The sequence below is a fragment of the Notolepis coatsorum genome (assembly GCF_963971535.1).
Source record: "Notolepis coatsorum genome assembly, chromosome: 18".
NCBI lineage: Eukaryota > Metazoa > Chordata > Actinopteri > Aulopiformes > Paralepididae > Notolepis > Notolepis coatsorum.
In genome coordinates this window covers 18,247,864-18,270,780 of record NC_140182.1, presented here as the reverse complement: position 1 = coordinate 18,270,780, position 22,917 = coordinate 18,247,864, and the positions used below count along the sequence as shown (strand labels likewise).

Here is a 22,917-nt window from a genome sequence, read left to right as displayed (position 1 = left end):
CCAATAAATGCGTCTTTAACATGCTTTATATCCTCGCCATTACTATATGCCCGTTGCGGTTAAAAACCTTTTTAACCAACGTTAGCGTTAAGCTAGCTAACAACGCTTCCATTCCTCTTTCACTAGTCTCTCTTAAGCTACGTCATCCCCCGCTAAGAGTCACGGGAGATGTAGTAAATACAACAGTCCTTCCATGTAGGCTAGAACGCCGTAAATTATGACTCAGTAACCACTACAGTAACATCATTAAGTCTGCTATAAGATATTCTCCCTCTCGTGTGTGTGTGTCTTTATGCAGTTTTAAAGCACCTTGGCTTTGTTCTGAATGCACTTTGTTGTAGTTATCCTACAGAGAAAAGAAAATGCACTTGACTTTAATGCACATTTTGTTGTATGCAAAGAGAAAATGTTTAAATTGCACAATCTTTCAGCCGTCAGTCTGGAATTAATGTATGCATTCAAAAGTGCTGAATAAATTTTTTATGGGCCCATAATAGTGATTATTAATATTATTTAAGTTAAGTTTTGCCATAATCATGTATTTTGCCATAATCAAGTAGCTAAAAAAAAAATACATTATATATATATTTATATTAATCATTTTCGGCCTTTCAGCATTCGGTTTTCGGCCAATTGTTTCCTATTTTCGGTATTCGGTTTCGGCCAAGAATTTCCCATTCGGTGCATCCCTAAGCCAGATCTAACATTCTGATCACTACAGCCAGATCTAACAGGGCTGAATCATTCTGATCACTACAGCCAGATCTAACAGGGCTGAATCATTCTGATCACTACAGCCAGATCTAACAGGGCTGAATCATTCTGATCAATACAGCCAGATATAACAGGGCTGAATCATTCTGATCAATACAGCCAGATCTAACAGGGCTGAATCCTAACCGGGCTGAATCCTGACAGATTACAAACATCACAAAACAAACTGGTCAGACTACTACTTGACCTTACTCCTAGAACCCACCCCTGCCCACTTTGACTACCTAGGATGGCTTAGAGTAGACGACAGAGTACAGCAACTTGCAATGGGCCTGGTCTACAAGATACACTACACGACTAAGGTACCCATGCACATGTCAAAATACTTCCCAAAGGTCAGTGAATACCACGATCACAACACCAGAGGGAGCTCCACAAATCATGTTAAACCCAGATTCGGCTCAAACAAGGGACTAAACACGTTTCGCAATTATGCCACATCAATGTGGAACGCCCTACCCAAAGCTGTAAAGGAATGTGAATCACTACCCACATTAAAAACCACTCTCAAAGAACACCTACAGGAGACTGCAATTCGAAACTGGCCCCTGTAAATGTCCTAACCCAACCCCCTCCAATGTACAATAAATGACGAAGTATGGTTTTGTCAATATTCCAATGTACAGTTTTGCTTGTACAGTTGTACAGTGTCCCCCACCCACCCCTCCTACCCAATGTCCTAACCCAATAATACACAAGACCCTCTTCTTGGAACCAAGTATGGTTTCGTCAATATTCCAATGTACAGTTTTGCTTGTACAATTGTACAGTTTCCCCCCCCCCACCCAACCACCTCCAATGTACAGCCCCCCCCCCCCACCCCACCTACCCAAGCTCCTCCAATGTACAGTTTCTACGTCAAATGTATATAATCTCTTTTTTAGACTCTTTTTGTATCACAAACAGTACTGTATTTGTAAATCTGGTATGTCATAAATGTATAGATGTAGCAGTACTGTCAATCTGTATGTCGTGTATGTCATATATGTTATGATGAATTGAAAATGGGGGACCCTGATGTAAACAAGACGAAAGTCTTTCTCTGGTCTGCATCCCCTTAACAATTGTGTGTATTGAGCTGTACTGTATTGTACCCATTCTGCAATCTGTTAATAAAGTTTTCAATCCATCAATCATTCTGATCACTACAGCCAGATCTAACATTCTGATCAATACAGCCAGATCTAACAGGGCTGAATCATTCTGATCAATACAGCCAGATCTAACATTCTGATCAATACAGCCAGATCTAACAGGGTTCTACAGTTAGTCATGGCATATGGTCATTTATATTCACTTGTTCTACAGTTAGTCATGGCATATGGTCATTTATATTCACTTGTTTTACAGTTAGTCATGGAATATGGTAATTTATTTATATTCACTTGTTCTACAGTTAGTCATGTAATATGGTGATTTATTTATATTCACTTCTACAGTTAGTCATGTAATATGGTGATTTATTTATATTCACTTGTTCTACAGTTAGTCATGGAATATGGTCATTTATTTATATTCACTTGTTCTACAGTTAGTCATGGAATATGGTCATTTATTTATATTCACTTGTTCTACAGTTAGTCATGTAATATGGTAATTTATTTATATTCACTTGTTCTACATTTAGTCATGTAATATGGTGATTTATTTATATTCACTTGTTCTACAGTTAGTCATGTAATATGGTAATTTATTTATATTCACTTGTTCTACAGTTAGTCATGGAATATGGTCATTTATTAATATTCACTTGTTCTACAGTTAGTCATGGAATATGGTCATTTATTTATATTCAGTTGTTCTACAGTTAGTCATGGAATATGGTGATTTATATTCAGATGTCCAGTATTTTCAGTGGATGAGATGGGAACACTGTAGAGCAGACTATACTGTGAACTCCTCCTCTCCTGTAAGAGGGGGGAGGTGAAGAGACATATCCTTCCCCCCCCAAATATGCCTCCTTTTTGAGGCCAATCGTGCCCTCAGGGGGTTCTGTGTGTGTGTGTGTGTGTGTGTGTGTGCGTGTGTGTGTGTCCCAATGGGGGTAATTTATAGTAGTGCGCGACGGCCTCAAGTTTCAGCCACAGAAGTGTGTAATGGGCCTTAAACTGGCCGACACCCGATCGCCACAGATCATCTGTTCCTCCTGACAGGCATCTAGTTCCTCAGGATCACAGACACACGCACACGCGCGCACACACACACACACACAGACAGACACACAGAGACACAGAGACAGACAGACAGACATACAGACACACACACTGAGAGACAGACAGACACACAGACTGAGAGACAGAGACAGACGGATAAACAGACACACACACACACAGATAGACAGACACACGCATACCTATTATTTCTCACTCTGTCACAGCTTTTTATTCTTTCTAACCATCATTATCTCTATTGTACTTTTATTCTTACTTTCACATGCACACCTCTCTCTCTCTCACACTCTCTCACACACACACACACACACACACACACACACACACACACACACACACACACACACACACACACACACACACACACACACACACACACACACACACACACACACACACACACACACACACACACACACACACACACACACACACACACACACACACACACACACACACACACACACACACACACACACACACACACACACACACACACACACACAAGTTGACTTGGTTTCTTCTTGGTTCAGGTTTAGATGCGTGACTGGGCTCTATCCTGCCCAGACTCCTGACAGCATGAGTCCTAAACTACCCAGACTCCTGACAGCATGAGTTCTAAACTACCCAGACTCCTGACAGCATGAGTTCTAAACTACCCAGACTATTTGACAGTATGTCTGCTTGCCTGGGTCTAAATGCTATTTCAATCATTTCCATACACTTTCCGGTGATTTATTAGGGCTTGTTTTTTTTTCAATACATGAAAGAAAATATGATTTGAGAATTTGTAAATTTACTGTTCAAAAAGCTAAGAAAGGGATTAAAAGGAGGTGTATTTCTATTATTGTGGTTAACTTGTGGAACAATGCTGATATACAGTTAATAATGAGTAATTCGCTTTTGGTTTTTAAGAAAATGGTTTGTAAAGCTATTTTTGAAAACTACAAGGATGAATAATACTGTTTTTTTTGCTATTTTCTTTTAGAATACTGTTTTGGAGTAAATATTTGTTAAGAATATAGGACAGGCATATATAAGCATTATGCTTCAGTCTGTACCTTTTCAGTCACTGTAAAATCAAATATTGTTAAATGATGGTGTATATTGTCCACCCATCCGTATCAATTTGGCCCACTGGGCGTGTTCAGGAAAGCACTCAAAGGTAGAGGAGAGTATCTGAGCCAGGCCTGGCAAAGATAGAAGACTGAGGCCCTCGTAATATTGTGTCATAAATGGTAAATGGACTGAATTTTATATAGAGCTTTTATCCAAAGCGCTTTACAATTTGTTCCTCACATTTCACCCATTCACTCACATTCACACACCGACGGCGGAGGCAACCATGCAAGGTGCCAACCTGCTCATCGGGAGCAGTTAGGGGTTAAGTGTCTTGCTCAAGGACACTTCGACACGCTGCCCGGGAGGAGCGGGAATGGCTGACCTTCGAATTTCTTTTTGGAATTCGAAGCTTCGGGGCCGAGATTCGATTTTAATTCGAAGCTTCGAGATAATTTTTTTTTTTTTTACTATAATCTTTTGTACAGCACTTTACTTTGTTCTACTTTGTCAGTGCTGTAAAGTTTAAACCTTTTTAAATCTTAGACAAACGAAACACTTTGCTTTCATGAAATATTGTAAGCCGTCATTTGAGGCAGCACAATGAACACAAATCTGTCCGTGCCGAGTCCGACCTCATCTTAAATAACAAACAGCATTGCTTGTTGTAATTAACAAAGAGAGGCAGAGTTGATTTTGCACAAAAAACAAAAACACGAACGAAGCTTCGAAGTATTTAAGACAGCCCTACGGGAATCGAAACCGGGAACCTCCGGATTACCAGACGACTGCTCTACCTCCAGAGCCACTGTCTAGCCCAGTTGCTAGTTAAAAGAACACGGCAACAATGGAAGCGGACAGTGCCGGTTAGCCTAGGCATTGTCCAACTAACACCTCTCCCGAAGGCTAACCGGCCATGTCCGCTTCCATTCATTGTGCTAAGCTAGGCTAACGTGCAGCCAGATAGCTTTCTACTGAACGCACAGAGAGGAAACTGGTATCTATCTTCTTGTCTCTCTCCGGTGAAGACAGTAAGCTAATTTCCCAAAATGTTGGCGTGTTCCTTTAAGTCAATGTACTGGTTTGGTCATTGGGGACATCATCAGGTGACACGTACCTGACTCCTGGTCCCGTATGCAGTAGTCGGGCGAGTCCGCGAAGTACACCAGGTCGTTCTTGCTGGGCCGCTTGAAGTGGGCGTGCGCGGCGGTGAAGCCCGTGCCGTACTGGTTGACGGCCACCTGCACGGCGCCGTTGTAGCGCTTGCGTAGGTGGTCCCCGGTGCGACGGAAGTCGGCCATGGCCAGCCAGCAGGTCCGCACGCTGCAGGAGCCGCTCACGCCGTGACACTTACACTCCAGGGTCATGAAGCGCCTCACGGCCTGAGAGAGGGGGGGGGGGGGGTCATTCTGTGGATGTTCCATGTCAGACTCAAGAGGGTTTGCAGCTAGGACTGACAGTCAACCTAACAAACCACAGGCCGTCTTACACTTTGGCATCATTTATATTTATGGGCCCCAATTAGATCAGTATATAATATATCAAATGTAAACATATATAAACACACGTCGTCAATCAATATCTGAAATGAAGAAGAAGAACCTTTGTACTGTCTTTTACTAGTATGCACTTTGCGACTAAGGAATCGTCCTTGCCTATATTACTACTGTGCTAATATGTCTTTACTACTACGACTGTAAACACAGTTCTGCCAGAGTTGTACTCTTCCTGTTGACTTGTGCAGAATGCGTAACGCACGAAACCCACCAGGCGCGGGCGCAAGCACTCGCGGGTTTCGTGCATGAACAGCGCGCGTGGCCGTCCACACCGAGTCCGACTTCAGAGCGGGCGAAAGCGCACGGAGGAAGGCACATTTACATTGGAACAGCTGTAAATGCCTAGTCTATTGCGAAGTCAGTCCCCGTTTGAAGATTTATTTTAAGATTTCCAGTTCCAGTGTTCTATTGTCTATTTTGCATGTATAACCAACAGTTATTATATAATTAATTAGAATGTTAGAATTAATTTTAGAATGATGAAATCAGTGTGACTGTACTCCTGAACAAGTATAGTATGGTTTATTTGTATTGGGAAAGATACAGACACATTAGCTGGTTGAACAACATCTATATGTGTGGTAATAATGCAGTTATTGAGTGTATTTCTGTGAAAATGCGAGTGCACGCCTCTGAATCCAACCAAAGCGATTAAATTCGCTTTGCGGCCGGTGTGAACAGTGACACCTGTTAACATGGGAGCGAAAGTGAAGCGCTGATCTCACGCATCCCACATTCGGTCAGTCTCTTTGGTGTAAATGTAAATAATATATCATATATATACAGGTGCAGCTCAATAAATTAGAATATCGTGGAAAAGTCTATATATTTAGCCGTATTGATGCAGTCATTTGTGCAAACGGAGCCCCAACCAAGTACTGAGTGAACATACATGAACATACTTTTCAGAAGGCCGACATTTCTATATACAAAAGAAAAATACATCTATTTTTAAATTTTTTATTGGTGATACAGAATTTTGGGCTTTCATGAGCTGTAAGACATAATTATCCAAATTAAAACAAATAAAGGCTTGAAATATTTCACTTTGTGTGTAATGAATCTATAATCTACGAGAGTTTCGCTTTTTGAATTGAATTACTAAAATAAAATAACTTTTCCACGATATTCTAATTTATCGAGCTGCACCTGTATATAATTGTATGTTTTTTCCCAAAATGTTGGCGTGTTCCTTTAAGTGAATGTGGTACTGTAGCTGGAAACCCTCCACAGTACTGTCGTGTCATGGGAGGAAAACATGATGCACGGTTACTGGAATGAATATGATGTCAGTCAACGTCGAGGAGAGGGAGGGGAAGGGGTAGGGAGGGGAGGGGGAGAGGGGGAGGGGGGGTAGGGAGGGGAGGGGGAGGTGGGTGGACAACTGTCTGAGCTCTCAGACTGGTAGGTTCAGTAGGACGGTTCAAGATTCAAGAGTTTATTCATCACATACATACCAGGGCATACAGTGAAATGCGGTTGGCCATGCCCGCTACGATTGTGCAATAAAACAATAGTAATAGTAGCAATAATAATAAGATAACTAGAATAGACATGATAAATGTTAATAAATCGCTTAAAGGCACTGGATCCTATGTACACTCCTATACAATGTGCAGTTTTACTTCTATGTCCTACTTGCTGTTACTGTCGCTAGACTGTCGTGGATGAGGGTGGACGAGAGACTAGCATGGAGTTTGATTAGGTTTTTAAAGAACATTTGTACCTTAGGTAAACCCACTCAATTGTATTATACTGTATGCTTTTATCCACCAATGATCGACATCACCATACATGCTTCAAGTAGTCGCTTTACCCTACCTCTGCCTAGAACCAACGCTCTAAAGAAAACTGCAATGTATAGAGCCATAACATATTGGAATAGGATCCCATTACATATGTTTCAAAAAGAAACTTAAAGGAGCCATAATCCGGAAGGAAATCAATATATGTCATGCATGAGTGTAGCTGCAGCCATGTTATCCAAACTTCTTCTGTTTACTTTGTGTTTTCTTTTTCTTTTTAAAGGTATGGTGAAATGGATTCACCTATGACCTTTTGTTTTATTTTCTATTGATTATGTATGTGATATATGACTGATTTACACTGAATGTTTCATATTTGTATGTGTATATCTGTGAGGACCCCAGGAATAATAGTCAACATGTTGATGATGACTAATGGGGATCCTAATAAACATAAACTAACTAAACTATGCAACAATCACAACAAGTAATTTTCTTAAATAATATAGGTGTAGTACAGTACGGTGTGTTGGATGAGAAAGCATATCGATTGTGGTGATGTCTACAATATAAACACGGTAACAACTGTCTGTGCATCAAAAGTTTAATTTGGAACAGGATAATCACTATAATAACTTGTAAGTAACTTTGGATAAAAGCGTCAGCTAAATTACAAAATGTAAATGTAATGTAAGAATCTGTGTCAATATATACAGTATATATATGTTATGTGATCAGTCATTATTTTATTGTAGGCCTATCCATAAAGGTTACTCACAGGGTAAATGTGGCGTATATATAAATCAGATAAACGTTGTCTGAAGGAAGGTCAAGGAGGTCAGGCAGGTGGTAACTCCTGGACACAGTGAGAGGTCTGTGTGTGCGTGTGCGTGTGTATGTGTATGTGTTGTAAATTCCCCAGTATCTGTTATGCTGTGTTTGTGTATTATTATTTCCAGTCAGGCACTTCTTTGACAGCCCAGGGGTCCTAGTATTTCTAGTCAGGCATCTCTCTGGACAGCCCAGGGGTCCTTAGTCTGGTGATTAAATGCAGGTGGTGAATTGCCGGCACATGTTTGTTTCTACTGCTGTCTGCTGTCACATGAGAGTGTGTTCGTGAAGAAAATACCACTCACTCATTTTGATCCTCATTAAACTACAAAGGACTGTTCTCTGTGTCTGTGTCCGCTCTCTGACCGGGGTTGTGCCGTTCTGTGTGTGTGCGTGTGAGTGTGAGTGTGAGTGTGAGTGTGAGTGTGTGTGTGTGTGTGTGTGTGTGTGTGTGTGTGTGTGTGTGTGTGTGTGTGTGTTCTGACAGAACTGAACAGAAAGGAAGGCAAGCGGTTTGTGTTGCAATTCTCTGTGTTGTGTTGATGATCGATAGAGAGGACGTTTGACGGGGCTAATGTGATGATGACGGTGATGAAGAGCACGTTCAGTGTTAGACTAAGACTCCCAAGATGCAACACTGAACGGCACAGGAGGTCCTTCATTCCGACAGCCATCAGACTTTATAACGCATCACTGTGCCTCACTGCATCACTGAGCACAGGGTGACAGTACTATCTTCCTGGACTTTTACTTTTACCTTTAAACCGACATTGTAAATTTTTTTACTGTATATTTCTGTATATGTCGACTGTATATTTTATATTTTAGAATGTATATACATAACAGAAAATGTATATCCCGGACCGTATTTTTATTCTTATTTTTATTCTTATTCGTGACATGTTTACTGTTTACTGTGAGCGATCTGTAGTGGCAAATTTCCCTCAGGATGAATAAAGTACTTCTATTATATTCCATTCTATTCTATGAAGATGGTAGCTATGGCATAGGCCAATAAAGGGGGGAGGGGGGGCAATCCCCCCAAATAGATAAGACTGTATGCTGGCAAATGGTTTAACGTTAACGCTCGTCGTTTATACGTAACGTAAATAAGACGACATACGCCAGCGTAAGCCCCACAGCTAGTGGGAGTTGGTGCTGGACGGTGGAGTGAGTATACAATGGTGATATGAGTATCAGTATCAGCAGTCTGGTTTAGTTTCAGCAGGAGGTCTGTGCTCCAGGCACGGTGGTTTTAATGCGTCTCGCAACTTGCTCTCTCTCCCTCCGACCCCCTAGATCAGACGCCCTCATGAGGTCAAGGGAAGAGCGTCAAACTCAAACACACAAGGTGACTAAGCAAAGACGAAAAAAGAAAACAAAGCAATGAAATCAACGAGGAATTGATATCCAACGCAAGCAAACTGATCAAATCACAGACGATCCTGAGGGATGACAGAAATATACCTGTTTGATAAGTGGATGTGATGTTCAAATCAAATCAAAATCTAATTTATTTGTAAGGCCCGACAAGACACGTTAATCTCCCCATGGGCCAGCCACGTCTTCTTTAAACAAGTCAAGGAGAAACATCACAATAAATCAAGAACAAAACAAAAAACACCATGAAATCCAAAATAAAATGTTAAATAAATAAATAAATGTAACACTCACAGACATACCCCACACGAAGGTAAGGAGAAACTAGCAATAAGAAAAAAGCACCATAGGCAATGGGGAGGAGAGAAACCTTAGAAGCGCCGTTCAAGGGGGGATCTCCCTTCTTAGATGTCAGTGATAGTAGTGTTAATAGTAGCGAAATAGTTGGTATGTATGTACATATACGTGTAATGAAACACAAATATGTACATGCAATAGCAACTGGGGAACATAAGAACATTTTGAAAGATTGAAAATAGAATAGAGCTGATGACGGATCCATTTGAGGTATGAACGGATCGAATCCTCCCGGCCATCACCACGGGACGTCCACCAGTAAGGGACATTCGCTATTGTAGGCCGGCCCTCCGGGTCGCTTCATTACTTTAGGCAACCAACTTGAGCCTAGCCACGCCCCCGCAGCTCTGCCGCGGCATTATGCAGCCGTAATCCCCCCTCTTTTAACATCGACGGTTAGCGCAACTCGTTCGCCGCCTTGCTGTGGAGCCTGCGGTGCGGTTGGTGACAAGTTCTAATCACTTCAATTATTATTATTTTTTTTTTAACATGCATTCTTTCGCCGGTTAAGTTTAGGCATTCTTTCGGAGTTGGTTAAGGTTAGGGTTAAGTTTAGGCATTCTTTCGGAGTTGGTTAAGGTTAGGGTTGAGTTTAGGCATTCTTTCGGAGTTGGTTAAGGTTAGAGTTTGTCTTAGAGCATGGCAATATTTCGGAGTTTGTTAAGGTTAAGTTTAGGCATTCTTTCGGAGTTGGTTAAGGTTAGGGTTAAGTTTAGGCATTCTTTTGGAGTTGGTTAAGGTTATGGTTAAGTTTAGGCATTCTTTCGGAGTTGGTTAAGGTTAGGGTTAAGTTTAGGCATTCTTTCGGAGTTGGTTAAGGTTAGGGTTAAGTTTAGGCATTGTTTCGGAGTTGGTTAAGGTTAGAGTTTGTCGCAGAGCATGGCAATAGAATGCAGCCTATTTCCGCACTGCCGCTCTCTCGTGCTGCCGCGGTCACATGGGCGTCGTGGCCAATCAGAGAAACGCTGAACGCAAGTTGGTTGCCTAAAATGTTGACGCCTCCGGGTCCGGCAAAAAAGATGATTGCTTTTAGTAATATTTGGTAACTGAGATCCACTTCATGTCTTTTGAAGGTTAAATCACACCTTGTTCAGGTCAAACCATTTGAGACCATGTTGAAAAATAGCTTTTTTGCACCAGTTCTACAGTAACTGAACATATTGTACAATAAAGCCTAATTTATACTCCGACATCAAATTGGTTGCGATGGTCGTGGCGGGCTTGCCGAGCTCCCGCAAGCCTACCGGCGACGCCTACATGCAGCTGGCCATAAATGTAACTGCGTGTCAAATCATCACAAGCCGACGTGGACAGCGCAGAGCTGCGATCGGCCTCTGCCCTGGGCTGGGCCGGGCCGTGTACATGTTCCTCTGACGTACGTCCTATATTTACCATTTATCATCTCGGGAGCTCGTTGGAGCATTCCATTATCGATCATGATTAACTACATTACAAACATGGACCAAATCGGAGAAAGACTGGCAGAGGAAGTCCGAAAATAATAGCCATTTCTACAACAAAACACAGCACAGCCACCCAGTGGTTCAGCGGTGTACTGCAACCCACGCGTTAAACTGACGTGGAAGTCTAGCTCCCACGCGCAAAATATCGTTGAATCATATCTCTTCTTAAGTGTTATCCCCTCCGTCTCCACCTCTACGACCCCACCGACTCAAAACGCACCTCTTTTCCCTGGCCTTTGACCAGAGTTAGCCTGCCACTTTTGCTGTTACTCTGGACTTTTTATAAAATGTCTTGTCTCTTTTATATTGCACCTTGTTCTTGTTTTTCTTAATTGTACAGTACCTTTTCTGTAATTTTGGTGTATTTTTACTTATTACTGTAGTGTTTTTATCATGTACCTGTGAAGCACTTTGGTTTGGCTTTAGTAATTTTTTTTTTTTTTTATTATTGGTCTTTTTCCCCCTCCATTTTCCTCCGATTTTCTCCCATCCCAATGTTAGTCGTATGCCAATTCCCAGTCCCTTCCTGGTCGCTGCGCACTTACCCCCCACAGTCAGATCATCTGGGAGAGTGGAGGCTACCACGTGCTTCCTCCGACACACGTCCAGCCAATCACCGCTTCTTTTCACCTGGCAGCGCGGATTCTCATCGAGAGGGCGTAGCGTGTGGGAGGACCACACTATCCCCCTCGAGTCCTATCCGCGCTTAGCAGGCGCCCCGACCGAACTGTAGGAGTCGCTGTTTACAACGACCCGGACCCACCCCGCCAGCTTCTCCCACCCTCTAATACAGCCAATTGTATTAGTGCAGACGGCCAGCCAAGCTGGTGACAACCCCGGAGCTGTGAGCTGGATTCGAACAGGCGAATCCAGCTCACAGCTCCGGGGCTGGTGACGAACGCAATCTCCGCTCGGCCACCTAACCGCCCGGCTTTAGTCATTTGTAAATGTGCTATAGAAATAAAGATGGGGGCGCCCGAGTGGCGAACCACGTAATGCGCTGCGTCGCAACACGGCTGAAACCGGGTTCGTTTCCCGGACCCGTCGTTCTTTGCCGAATGTCTTCCCCTGCTCTGTCTCCCATTCCTCCTCTCTCTCGCTCTCTACCGGACTGCCCGGTAGTAAAAAAATAAAATAAAAATAAAAATCTACAAAAAAACATATTACAAATAAATAAAGATGACTTGACTTGACTCCACACACGACCCCTCACCTTCCTGCCGGCGCGGTTGTTGTGCAGGTTCATGAGCGCGCGGGCGTCCTTCTCCTTGCGCTCCTTGGCGTCCACGAAGGCCTGGCTGAAGCGCATGGCGTGGTCCACGTGGTCGCTGCAGCCGCCCCAGTCGAAGGCGCCCTTGGCGTCCCGCGACGAGCCCTTCTTGGTGGGGTCGCACGAGCACGAGTCCAGCTCGCCCCGGCTGCAGGCGCGCGCCAGCGTGTACACCACGCCCGCCGAGGAGATGGCGTAGACGAAGGCCGCCTCGCGACTGCCTGAGGGGAGAGAGAGGAAGGACACGTTGGAATGTCTGGTGTGTAACCTCACACCTCCTCCCGCCACACAGACCCCCGACGCAGAGTAACCAGGTGTTTCTCCGAGAACCGGACCGATACGGCATAAAGTGTCATAAATCAGATAACGGTGAAATAAAAAAGGGAAATGCCATCATGCCAGTTAGGGTACCTTGTGTATACATACTGCACCTGTGTATACTGTTTTTACTTTACTTACTCATAGTATTATATTCATATACTGATTCTTATTATTAGAAAACATATAATATAACTGATAAGACATACAGACCCTCATCTGCACCTAAGAATACTTTTCTCCTTCTTATATTCAGTCAATTATATTGTTTACACTGTTTATTATTATTCTCTTTTTTTTCTTATATTTTTTATATTCAGATCAAATTGTATTACCTATATTTATGTCTTTCTACCATTACCCTGCCCATACCTTTATTGATCCCTTTGGGGAAATTCGGGCATCATAGCAGCTTGGGTGAAGGGGAAGGGCAGGTACAGGTATGGGCAGGGTAATAGTAGAAAGACATAAATATAGGCAATAAAATTTGATCTGAATATTAAAAAAAAACATCCAGCTGATGTCACAAACGTGTGGGTTCCGTCTGCTTTCTAGCTTCAGCAGAGAGCGGTGCATGTTCATGAACGCTGACTCAACTGTCCTGGAGCAAGAGAGTAAGAGGTTTGGTATAAACACCATACTGTATGTACCCACAGCACCCTCATACACACCACGTATCCCCCCACCCTAGTGCACCCACCTCCCTCACACATCTGAAGAGAAAGAGGGAAAGGAGTCGTGAAAGAAAGAAAAAGCGGGGGCCAGGGGGTTAAAGGAAAACTCCAACATTTTGGGAAATTAGCTTATTTGCCATCTACCCTGGAGTTAGACAAGAAGATGCATACCTTTTTCTTAAGTAGGAAGACGTTGGGAACTAGGCTAATGGAGGAACCTACTTCCAGTGACTGACGCTAAGCTAGGCTAATGGTGCACGTCTTCCTACTCCTACTGCATGCACAGAGAAGAAAAAAAGTATGCATCTTCTTGTCTAACTCCAGGGTAGATGGCAAATAAGCTAATTTCTCAAAATGTTGGAGTTTTCCTTTAAGGGTACGGTACTAACTGAGGCTCGCGTCATCAGGGTTTGTGTGACTGACTGATAAAAGGTCTCCAGGTTTTCTCAAACACCAGAGATCCCTCAAGGAGGACAGTCTTCTTTCCAGCTAGACTCCCTTAATCCAACCCCATATACATTACCCAGCACTTTACCTAACACTTTACCCAGCACTTTACCCAGCACATTAACCAGCACATTACCTAACACTTTACCCAGCACATTACCCAGCACTTTACCTAACACTTTACCTAACACATTACCCAGCACTTTACCCAGCACATTACCTAACACTTTACCTAACACTTTACCCAGCACTTTACATAACACATTACCTAACACTTTACCCAACACATTACCCAACACATTACCCAACACATTACCCAACACATTACCCAACACATTACCCAACACATTACCCAACACATTACCTAACACATTACCCAACACATTACCCAACACTTTACCCAACACATTACCCAACACATTACCCAACACTTTACCTAACACATTACCCAACACATTACCCAACACATTACCCAACACATTACCCAACACATTACCCAACACATTACCTAACACTTTACCTAACACATTACCCAACACATTACCTAACACATTACCTAACACATTACCCAGCACTTTACCCAACACATTACCCAACACATTACCCAGCACTTGACCTAACACTTTACCCAGCACTTTACCTAACACATTACCCAACACATTACCTAACACATTACCCAGCACTTTACCCAACACATTACCCAACACATTACCCAACACATTACCCAACACATTACCCAACACATTACCCAGCACTTTACCTAACACATTACCCAACACATTACCCAGCACTTTACCAAACACATTACCCAACACATTACCCAGCACATTACCCAACACATTACCCAACACATTACCTAACACATTACCTAACACATTACCTAACACTTTACCTAACACTTTACCTAACACTTTACCTAACACATTACCAAGCACATTACCCAACACATTACCCAGCACTTTACCCAGCACATTACCCAACACATTACCCAGCACTTTAACTAACACATTACCCAGCACTTTACCTAACACTTTACCTAATACATTACCCAACACATTACCCAACACATTACCCGATACATTACCCAATACATTACCTAAAACATTACCCAATACATTACCCAATACATTACCTAAAACATTACCCAACACATTACCCAACACATTACCTAACACATTACCCAGCACTTTACCTAACACATTACCTAACACATTACCTAACACATTAGTACACAACACATTACCTAACACATTACCCAGCACTTTACCCAACACATTACCTAACACATTACCCAACACATTACCCAACACATTACCCAGCACTTTACCCAACACATTACCCAACACATTACCCAGCACTTTACCCAACACATTACCTAACACTTTACCTAACACTTTACCTAACACTTTACCTAACACTTTACCTAACACTTTACCTAACACTTTACCTAACACATTACCTAACACATTAGTACCCAACACATTACCTAACACATTACCCAGCACATTACCTAACACATTACCCAGCACTTTACCTAACACTTTACCTAACACATTACCTAACACATTACCTAACACTTTACCTAACACATTACCCAGCACTTTACCCAACACATTACCTAACACATTACCCAGCACATTACCTAACACATTACCTAACACATTACCTAACACATTACCAAGCACTTTACCTAACACATTACCCAGCACTTTACCCAGCACTTTACCATATCCATACATTTTTCATCCATCCAGCCTCACGTTATCATTGGGACTGGCTCTGAGCTCGAAAAGGGCAAATACCGCCCCCTATCGTCTCCCGGATGGTATTGCACCCATTGGAATGGAGTCAATGGGAATGCATCAGGAAAAAAACTCCGGGCTCCACATTTTAATTCTGAGGCATGTAACCTGAGACTATTGCATCTACTGAGGGAACTGGAAGAAGCGTTGATTGTGTTTCGAGGTATAACGTTGGATCAATAAACGCGATCGATATTTGAAATGGCGATCAGGAATTGGATTAATCTTTTTGCAGAACATCTGATCTGAGGGAAGGACTTTATTTGACCAGTATTGGATTAATCAGAGTTTTTTTTCACAGCGTTCACAACGTGTCTCCTATGTGTGTATGTGTGTGCGTAACGTTAGCGCCAGGCAGGGCATAGATAATAAAATGTTCAGCTCGCTTCTCTAGCGTGCATAAGTACACATACTATCGATAATCTAGCGTTTATTTGAAAACGATTCATAAATAGGCCGAAAAATGACAACGTGTTTTGTGTATTCCAGTAAAGAGCTATTTTCGTGGATTTTTCTGGAATCACTAGAAATCTTCAAAACTATACTCATATTCAAAACGGTATTAAACGGAAATGTACTGATGAAAAAACAATCCGTTTCGTACATGTTGACTGCAAGCAAGTCATTGATAAGCGACGGGGGTATTAGACACATAGCCATAATTTAAGATATAGTTTATGCGTTCGCAAATGTGCTCGTCTCATTGACTAAAGCGCTGGCACTCAAGCGATAAATCGTGCACCCCCTGCTGGCAACCAATGTGTTAACCAGCACGTTAACCAGCACATTACCCAGCACATTAACCAGCACATTAACCAGCACATTAACCAGCACATTACCCAGAACATTACCCAGCACATTAACCAGCACATTAACCAGCACATTACCTAACACATTAACCAGCACATTAACCAGCACATTACCTAACACATTAATCAGCACATTAACCAGCACGTTAACCAGAACATTACCCAGCACATTACCTAACACATTACCCAGCACTTTACCTAACACTTTACCTAACACATTACCTAACACATTACCTAACACATTACCCAGCACTTTACCTAACACATTACCTAACACATTACCTAACACATTACCAAGCACTTTACCTAACACATTACCCAGCACTTTACCATATCCATACATTTTTCATCCATCCAGCCTCACGTTATCATTGGGACTGGCTCTGAGCTCGAAAAGGGCAAATACCGCCCCCTATCGTCTCCCAGATGGTATTGCACCCATTGGAATGGAGTCAATGGGAATGCATCAGAAAAAAAACTCCGGGCTCCACATTTTAATTCTGAGGCATGTAACCTGAGACTATTGCATCTACTGAGGGAACTGGAAGAAGCGTTGATTGTGTTTCGAGGTATAACGTTGGATCAATAAACGCGATCGATATTTGAAATGGCGATCAGGAATTGGATTAATCTTTTTGCAGAACATCTGATCTGAGGGAAGGACTTTATTTGACCAGTATTGGATTAATCAGAGTTTTTTTTCACAGCGTTCACAACGTGTCTCCTATGTGTGTATGTGTGTGCGTAACGTTAGCGCCAGGCAGGGCATAGATAATAAAATGTTCAGCCCGCTTCTCTAGCGTGCATAAGTACACATACTATCGATAATCTAGCGTTTATTTGAAAACGATTCATAAATAGGCCGAAAAATGACAACGTGTTTTGTGTATTCCAGTAAAGAGCTATTTTCGTGGATTTTTCTGGAATCACTAGAAATCTTCAAAACTATACTCATATTCAAAACGGTATAAAACGGAAATGTACTGATGAAAAAACAATCCGTTTTGTACATGTTGACTGCAAGCAAGTCATTGATAAGCGACGGGGGTATTAGACACATAGCCATAATTTAAGATATAGTTTATGCGTTCGCAAATGTGCTCGTCCTCTCATTGACTAAAGCGCTGGCACTCAAGCGATAAATCGTGCACCCCCTGCTGGCAACCAATGTGTTAACCAGCACGTTAACCAGCACATTACCCAGCACATTAACCAGCACATTAACCAGCACATTACCCAGCACGTTAACCAGCACATTAACCAGCACATTAACCAGCACATTAACCAGCACATTACCCAGAACATTACCCAGAACATTAACCAGCACATTAACCAGCACGTTAACCAGCACGTTACCTAACACATTAACCAGCACATTAACCAGCACATTAACCAGCACATTACCTAACACATTAACCAGCACATTAACCAGCACATTACCTAACACATTAATCAGCACATTAACCAGCACGTTAACCAGCACATTACCCAGAACATTAACCAGCACATTAACCAGCACATTAACCAGCACATTACCCAGAACATTAACCAGCACATTAACCAGCACATTAACCAGCACATTAACCAGCACATTAATCAGCACATTAACCAGCACATTAACCAGCACATTACCCAGAACGTTAACCAGAACGTTAACCAGCACATTAACCAGCACATTACCCAGCACATTAACCAGCACGTTAACCAGCACGTTAACCAGCACATTAACCAGCACGTTAACCAGCACGTTAACCAGCACATTAACCAGCACATTACCCAGAACGTTAACCAGCACATTAACCAGCACGTTAACCAGCACATTAACCAGCACATTAACCAGCACATTAACCAGCACATTACCCAGCACATTAACCAGCACATTAACCAGCACATTAACCAGCACATTACCCAGAACGTTAACCAACACATTAACCAGCACATTAACCAGCACATTAATCAGCACATTAACCAGCACATTAACCAGCACATTACCCAGAACGTTAACCAGCACATTAACCAGCACGTTAACCAGCACATTAACCAGCACGTTAACCAGCACATTAACCAGCACATTACCCAGCACATTAACCAGCACATTAACCAGCACGTTAACCAGCACATTAACCAGCACATTAACCAGCACATTACCTAGCACGTTAACCAGCACGTTAACCAGCACATTACCCAGCACGTTACCCATTAACCAGCACATTAACCAGCACATTACCCAGCACATTAACCAGCACATTAACCAGCACATTAACCAGCACATTACCCAGCACGTTACCCATTAACCAGCACATTAACCAGCACATTACCCAGCACATTAACCAGCACATTAACCAGCACGTTAACCAGCACGTTAACCAGCACGTTAACCAGCACGTTAACCAGCACATTAACCAGCACGTTAATCAGCACATTAACCAGCACATTACCTAACACATTAACATGCACATTAACCAGAACATTACCTAACACATTAACCAGCACATTACCCAGCACGTTAATCAGCACGTTAACCAGCACATTTGCACCGCCTACACCTGGGTACATTGCTGCTAACCATGTTTATATTTTTATATCTATATCTTATATCTTGTTATTTTTATTCCCCTTTCATGTACTTTTTCCTATATATTGTTTTACCTGCAATGCTGCTTTTTACCTTAATGCTGCAGTGATACCCCATTCCCCTAACCGTATTAATAAATGTTCTTGTCTGAGGAATTAATAAACTATCTCTTATCCATCTATCTAATCAACACATTTATTCTGGAGACCCGAGACCCCCTGGTGCATGTCACTCAACCCCCAACGGCTGAACTAAAACACAATGTCCTACAAACCAAATATTACAGCGCGCACCAATGATTTCACAAAGAAAAACTAAACACAAAGGTTAAAAAAAAATGAAAACTGTTTCTTTCTACTGGCCTATAGGACTTGCATGTAAACACTTGATGATATTATAGACGGGGCGACAGTGGAATAGCTGCTGGCTGCCTGCATGGCCCGTGTTTGTTGTTGCTTTCCAGAGTATTTTATTTCATGCGTGGCGCTGCCGCTTTGCTTCATGTACCTCCAACATAGATAAACCAGGTCACATTTACCAGCAATGCCTCGATACAGACTGAGCCCTTATCTCACTGCACTTATTGTAACCGATGGAAGATCTGGCAGGATCAAAGAGGAAAGTGTGTGTGTGTGTGTGTGTGTGTGTGTGTGTGTGTGTGTGTGTATACTGTGTGTGCGCATGCCACACAACCTCTGTCGGTGCACTTCATCATTTGACAATAACCCCCCCCCCCCCCCCCTATAGGAAAAAACCTGTTACCCGTCGGTATAGTGTGATAGTAAAGGGTTAACCTTCTGTAGTGTGGTGGCAGTGAAAGGGTTAAAAGAAGCGTGTGCGCGTTATGTATAATATACATACGTGTTCTCTTAGCATTATATATATCCCCATTAAGTTCGTTATTATTAACTTCACGCACGCAACAGCTGCGGTCGCGTATAGAAGGAGTATGCAGCATAACGAGGTTAATGGGGGATAATGCTAAGAGGACACGACACCAGTGGGGGGGGGGGGGGGGAGAGAACCTTTGTAATTGTTTGAAATTAGCCCACTGACATTGACAATAAGGAGCTTCCAACTTTAATGCCGTGTGTGACACAACCGGAGCCAGACTGGGAGGTCCGAATACCCACATGGGCCGATTAGGGGGACGACGAGATGAAACGGGACAAGTTTTGAAGTTCCGCCCCGCAGGTTAATTTGAAGGGGCCTGGGAGGAGAACATCATTCCCCCCCCCCCCCCCGTGGCATTAAAAAAAAGAGATTAGGCATGTCGTTATAGAGAAGATACAGGAGTAGTCGAGGTTTATTAAAGGTGACACTTGTAATTGGACAGGTCGCTCCTCTTCTGAGGGATCATTTGTCACAAGGTGTGACTGACAGTTCTCTGGAAGCCTGGAGCTACAGATGGGGGTGAGAGCGCTGCCGCGTCAAGTTGATGAATGCGCGACTGTAAAGTGAGACAATTCACGGAATGCGATGCAAGCTTAAGGAGAAGGGGGGGGGGGGGGGGAAGTGGTCTGTCTGCGGGGCAAGTCAAATATGTCCCGATAATAAGTACGTTCTGCAAAAACAGACTGAGCCGATATTGATTTTGATTTGTCCGCACCAAGTTAGATCCTCAGAAATATGGCTCATCCACCGATGTGTGTGTAGTATATCTATTACTATACAATAGCATTGAAACACAACCCAGGGGAGTAGCTGGGGGGGGGGAGGTTAGGATGATTCCAAGGGCCCAGCACTGGGGGGGGGGGCAGAGAACGCTATTATTATATTTTATTTTTATAGGTGCTGAACTGCTGATCCGAATGTATAGGTAAAAACCCTATTATGCGTTTTCATCAATAAATAAATGCCCCAAATTTCTCGCATGGATGGGGGGCCCACAAATAGATTCTTTCATGGGGCCCAGAATCTCCAGCTATACGCCCCTGCGTGCGTGTAAATCTAAATCGCACAAAAATGTATATATTTTTTTAGTCATGCAATGAATCCGACACTGAACAAATCCATCCACATTATTAAAAAAAAATAGATATATAACGTAAAATAGATTTGCAAGCTATACGTCATATTATATACTCACTCCTTAACAGCAGCCGTCCGAACACGTTGTGGTCCCTCGCCATAGTGTTGCAGTTCCAGCGGTGGTTCTGGAACTGGTGCTGGCACTCCGCGATCCAGTCCTTCATGCCCGCCCCGATGGCCTGCATGACTCTGGGGTGCTGGCGGCACAGCTGCCGCTGCTTGTTCACCAGGCCGGGGATGTTGTCGCACATGACCTGCGACCCCAGCGTGCCCATGTACCTGCAGCGGCACGAGCAGAGGGGGTGAGGGGTGGTGGGGGGGCTGGGGCCACTTATCAGAGTAGATCAGATAAGATATTCCTTTATTGATCCCCTTGTTGGGGAAATTCAGGCATCATATAGCAGCATGGGGGGGGGGGAGCTTTGGTAAATGCATATAAGCATTATGCTTCAGTCTGTACCTTTTCAGTCACTGTAAAATCAAATATTGTTAAATGATGGTGTATATTGTATTGTGTGAGATGATGACTGAATAAACTATACTAGCTTTGGTAATAGTATAGAAGACATAATACAGGTAATACAATTACAGTAGAAAGTAAAAATAGGCAGGGTAAACAATATAATTAACTCTGAGTAGTATACATATATGAGCAAGTAGGCAGTGTAATCAAGGTACAGATGAGGGTCTGTATGCCCTATAAGAGTTATATTATGCATTTCAATAATATATGGTTACAATAGATGATGATCTAAATATAGTCATGTTATTATTAGGCTCCTTTTGATTGTTGGAAAATAAAAAATAAAGATAATTCTAACTTATGCTGGAACCTATACTGTCCAAATAGCAGCTCCAAACTGCACGGAATTAACGAAACCTTTCACTAAACAATGTTGTCCTAACCAACCACATATCATATGAACCAAAATAACATTTTAACCATTATTCCAATGCGGGGTCTCTTTTGAATGCATTCACAAATCATATCGTTGCCATAAGCTACACTGTACTCACCACCAAGACGAGTCCACCTCGGATGTCAGCCAGCAGATTGCTACAGATAAATAAAAACATATTCCACCCGGCAATAAGTTCATATTATTAAAGCTTTGGGTGGCTGTGCGCATTGGTTTAGGCACCTGTGTGGAGCATTTCCATGGATAAAAAAATAAATAAAAATAAAAAACACTGGCAGCGCGCAGAAGAAGTCAAAGCTTCTCGATTCCACAAGTCAAACTTTTTTCTTGCATTAAAAAAAACAAATCGATCAGAAGAAGGTATTCAGAGAACGGGGGGTTTTGCGCGTAAATAAACAAAGAACATGCTTCTGGTTCTGGGTTGGAGAAGAAGACGCACGGTGGGATATTATTATTATTCTAGTGTGAGTCGGTCTTTAGTGGACGCTCTGCGGATGATCTGCTATCGGGTCTAAACTGCTGACACAAGGGGTGCAGGGCGCAGTCCCGTCTCAGGAATGAGGTGAAGAAATTAGATGTCTGAAAGTATCTGTTCGGGCTAGCTGTGACACCAGACACAAGCTTGGCCCGTGTCCAAGCGGCAAGGTGTAGAATGTAGTCAGACAGTACAACGTGACGGTGGGCGAAACACTCTGCGCTCTGCGCGTAAAACCACAATCAGACCGACGTGTTTGG

At 42.7% G+C, this 22,917-nt stretch overlaps 1 protein-coding gene across 1 annotated transcript in view; it reads right to left on the bottom strand.

Annotated features, from left to right (window-relative positions):
- The window catches only part of wnt2 (wingless-type MMTV integration site family member 2), a 34,343-nt gene extending 11,942 nt beyond the window's left edge, over positions 1-22,401 (bottom strand). The window contains exons 1-4 of the mRNA XM_084335461.1: positions 22,280-22,401; positions 21,321-21,541; positions 12,550-12,827; positions 5,122-5,386 (exon numbers count right to left, since the gene is read on the bottom strand). Coding sequence (XP_084191587.1) covers positions 5,122-5,386; positions 12,550-12,827; positions 21,321-21,541; positions 22,280-22,392 — 877 coding nt within the window. The 5' untranslated portion in view covers positions 22,393-22,401. The remainder of the gene's footprint in view (positions 1-5,121; positions 5,387-12,549; positions 12,828-21,320; positions 21,542-22,279) is intronic.
- Positions 22,402-22,917: the final 516 nt, after the last annotated feature.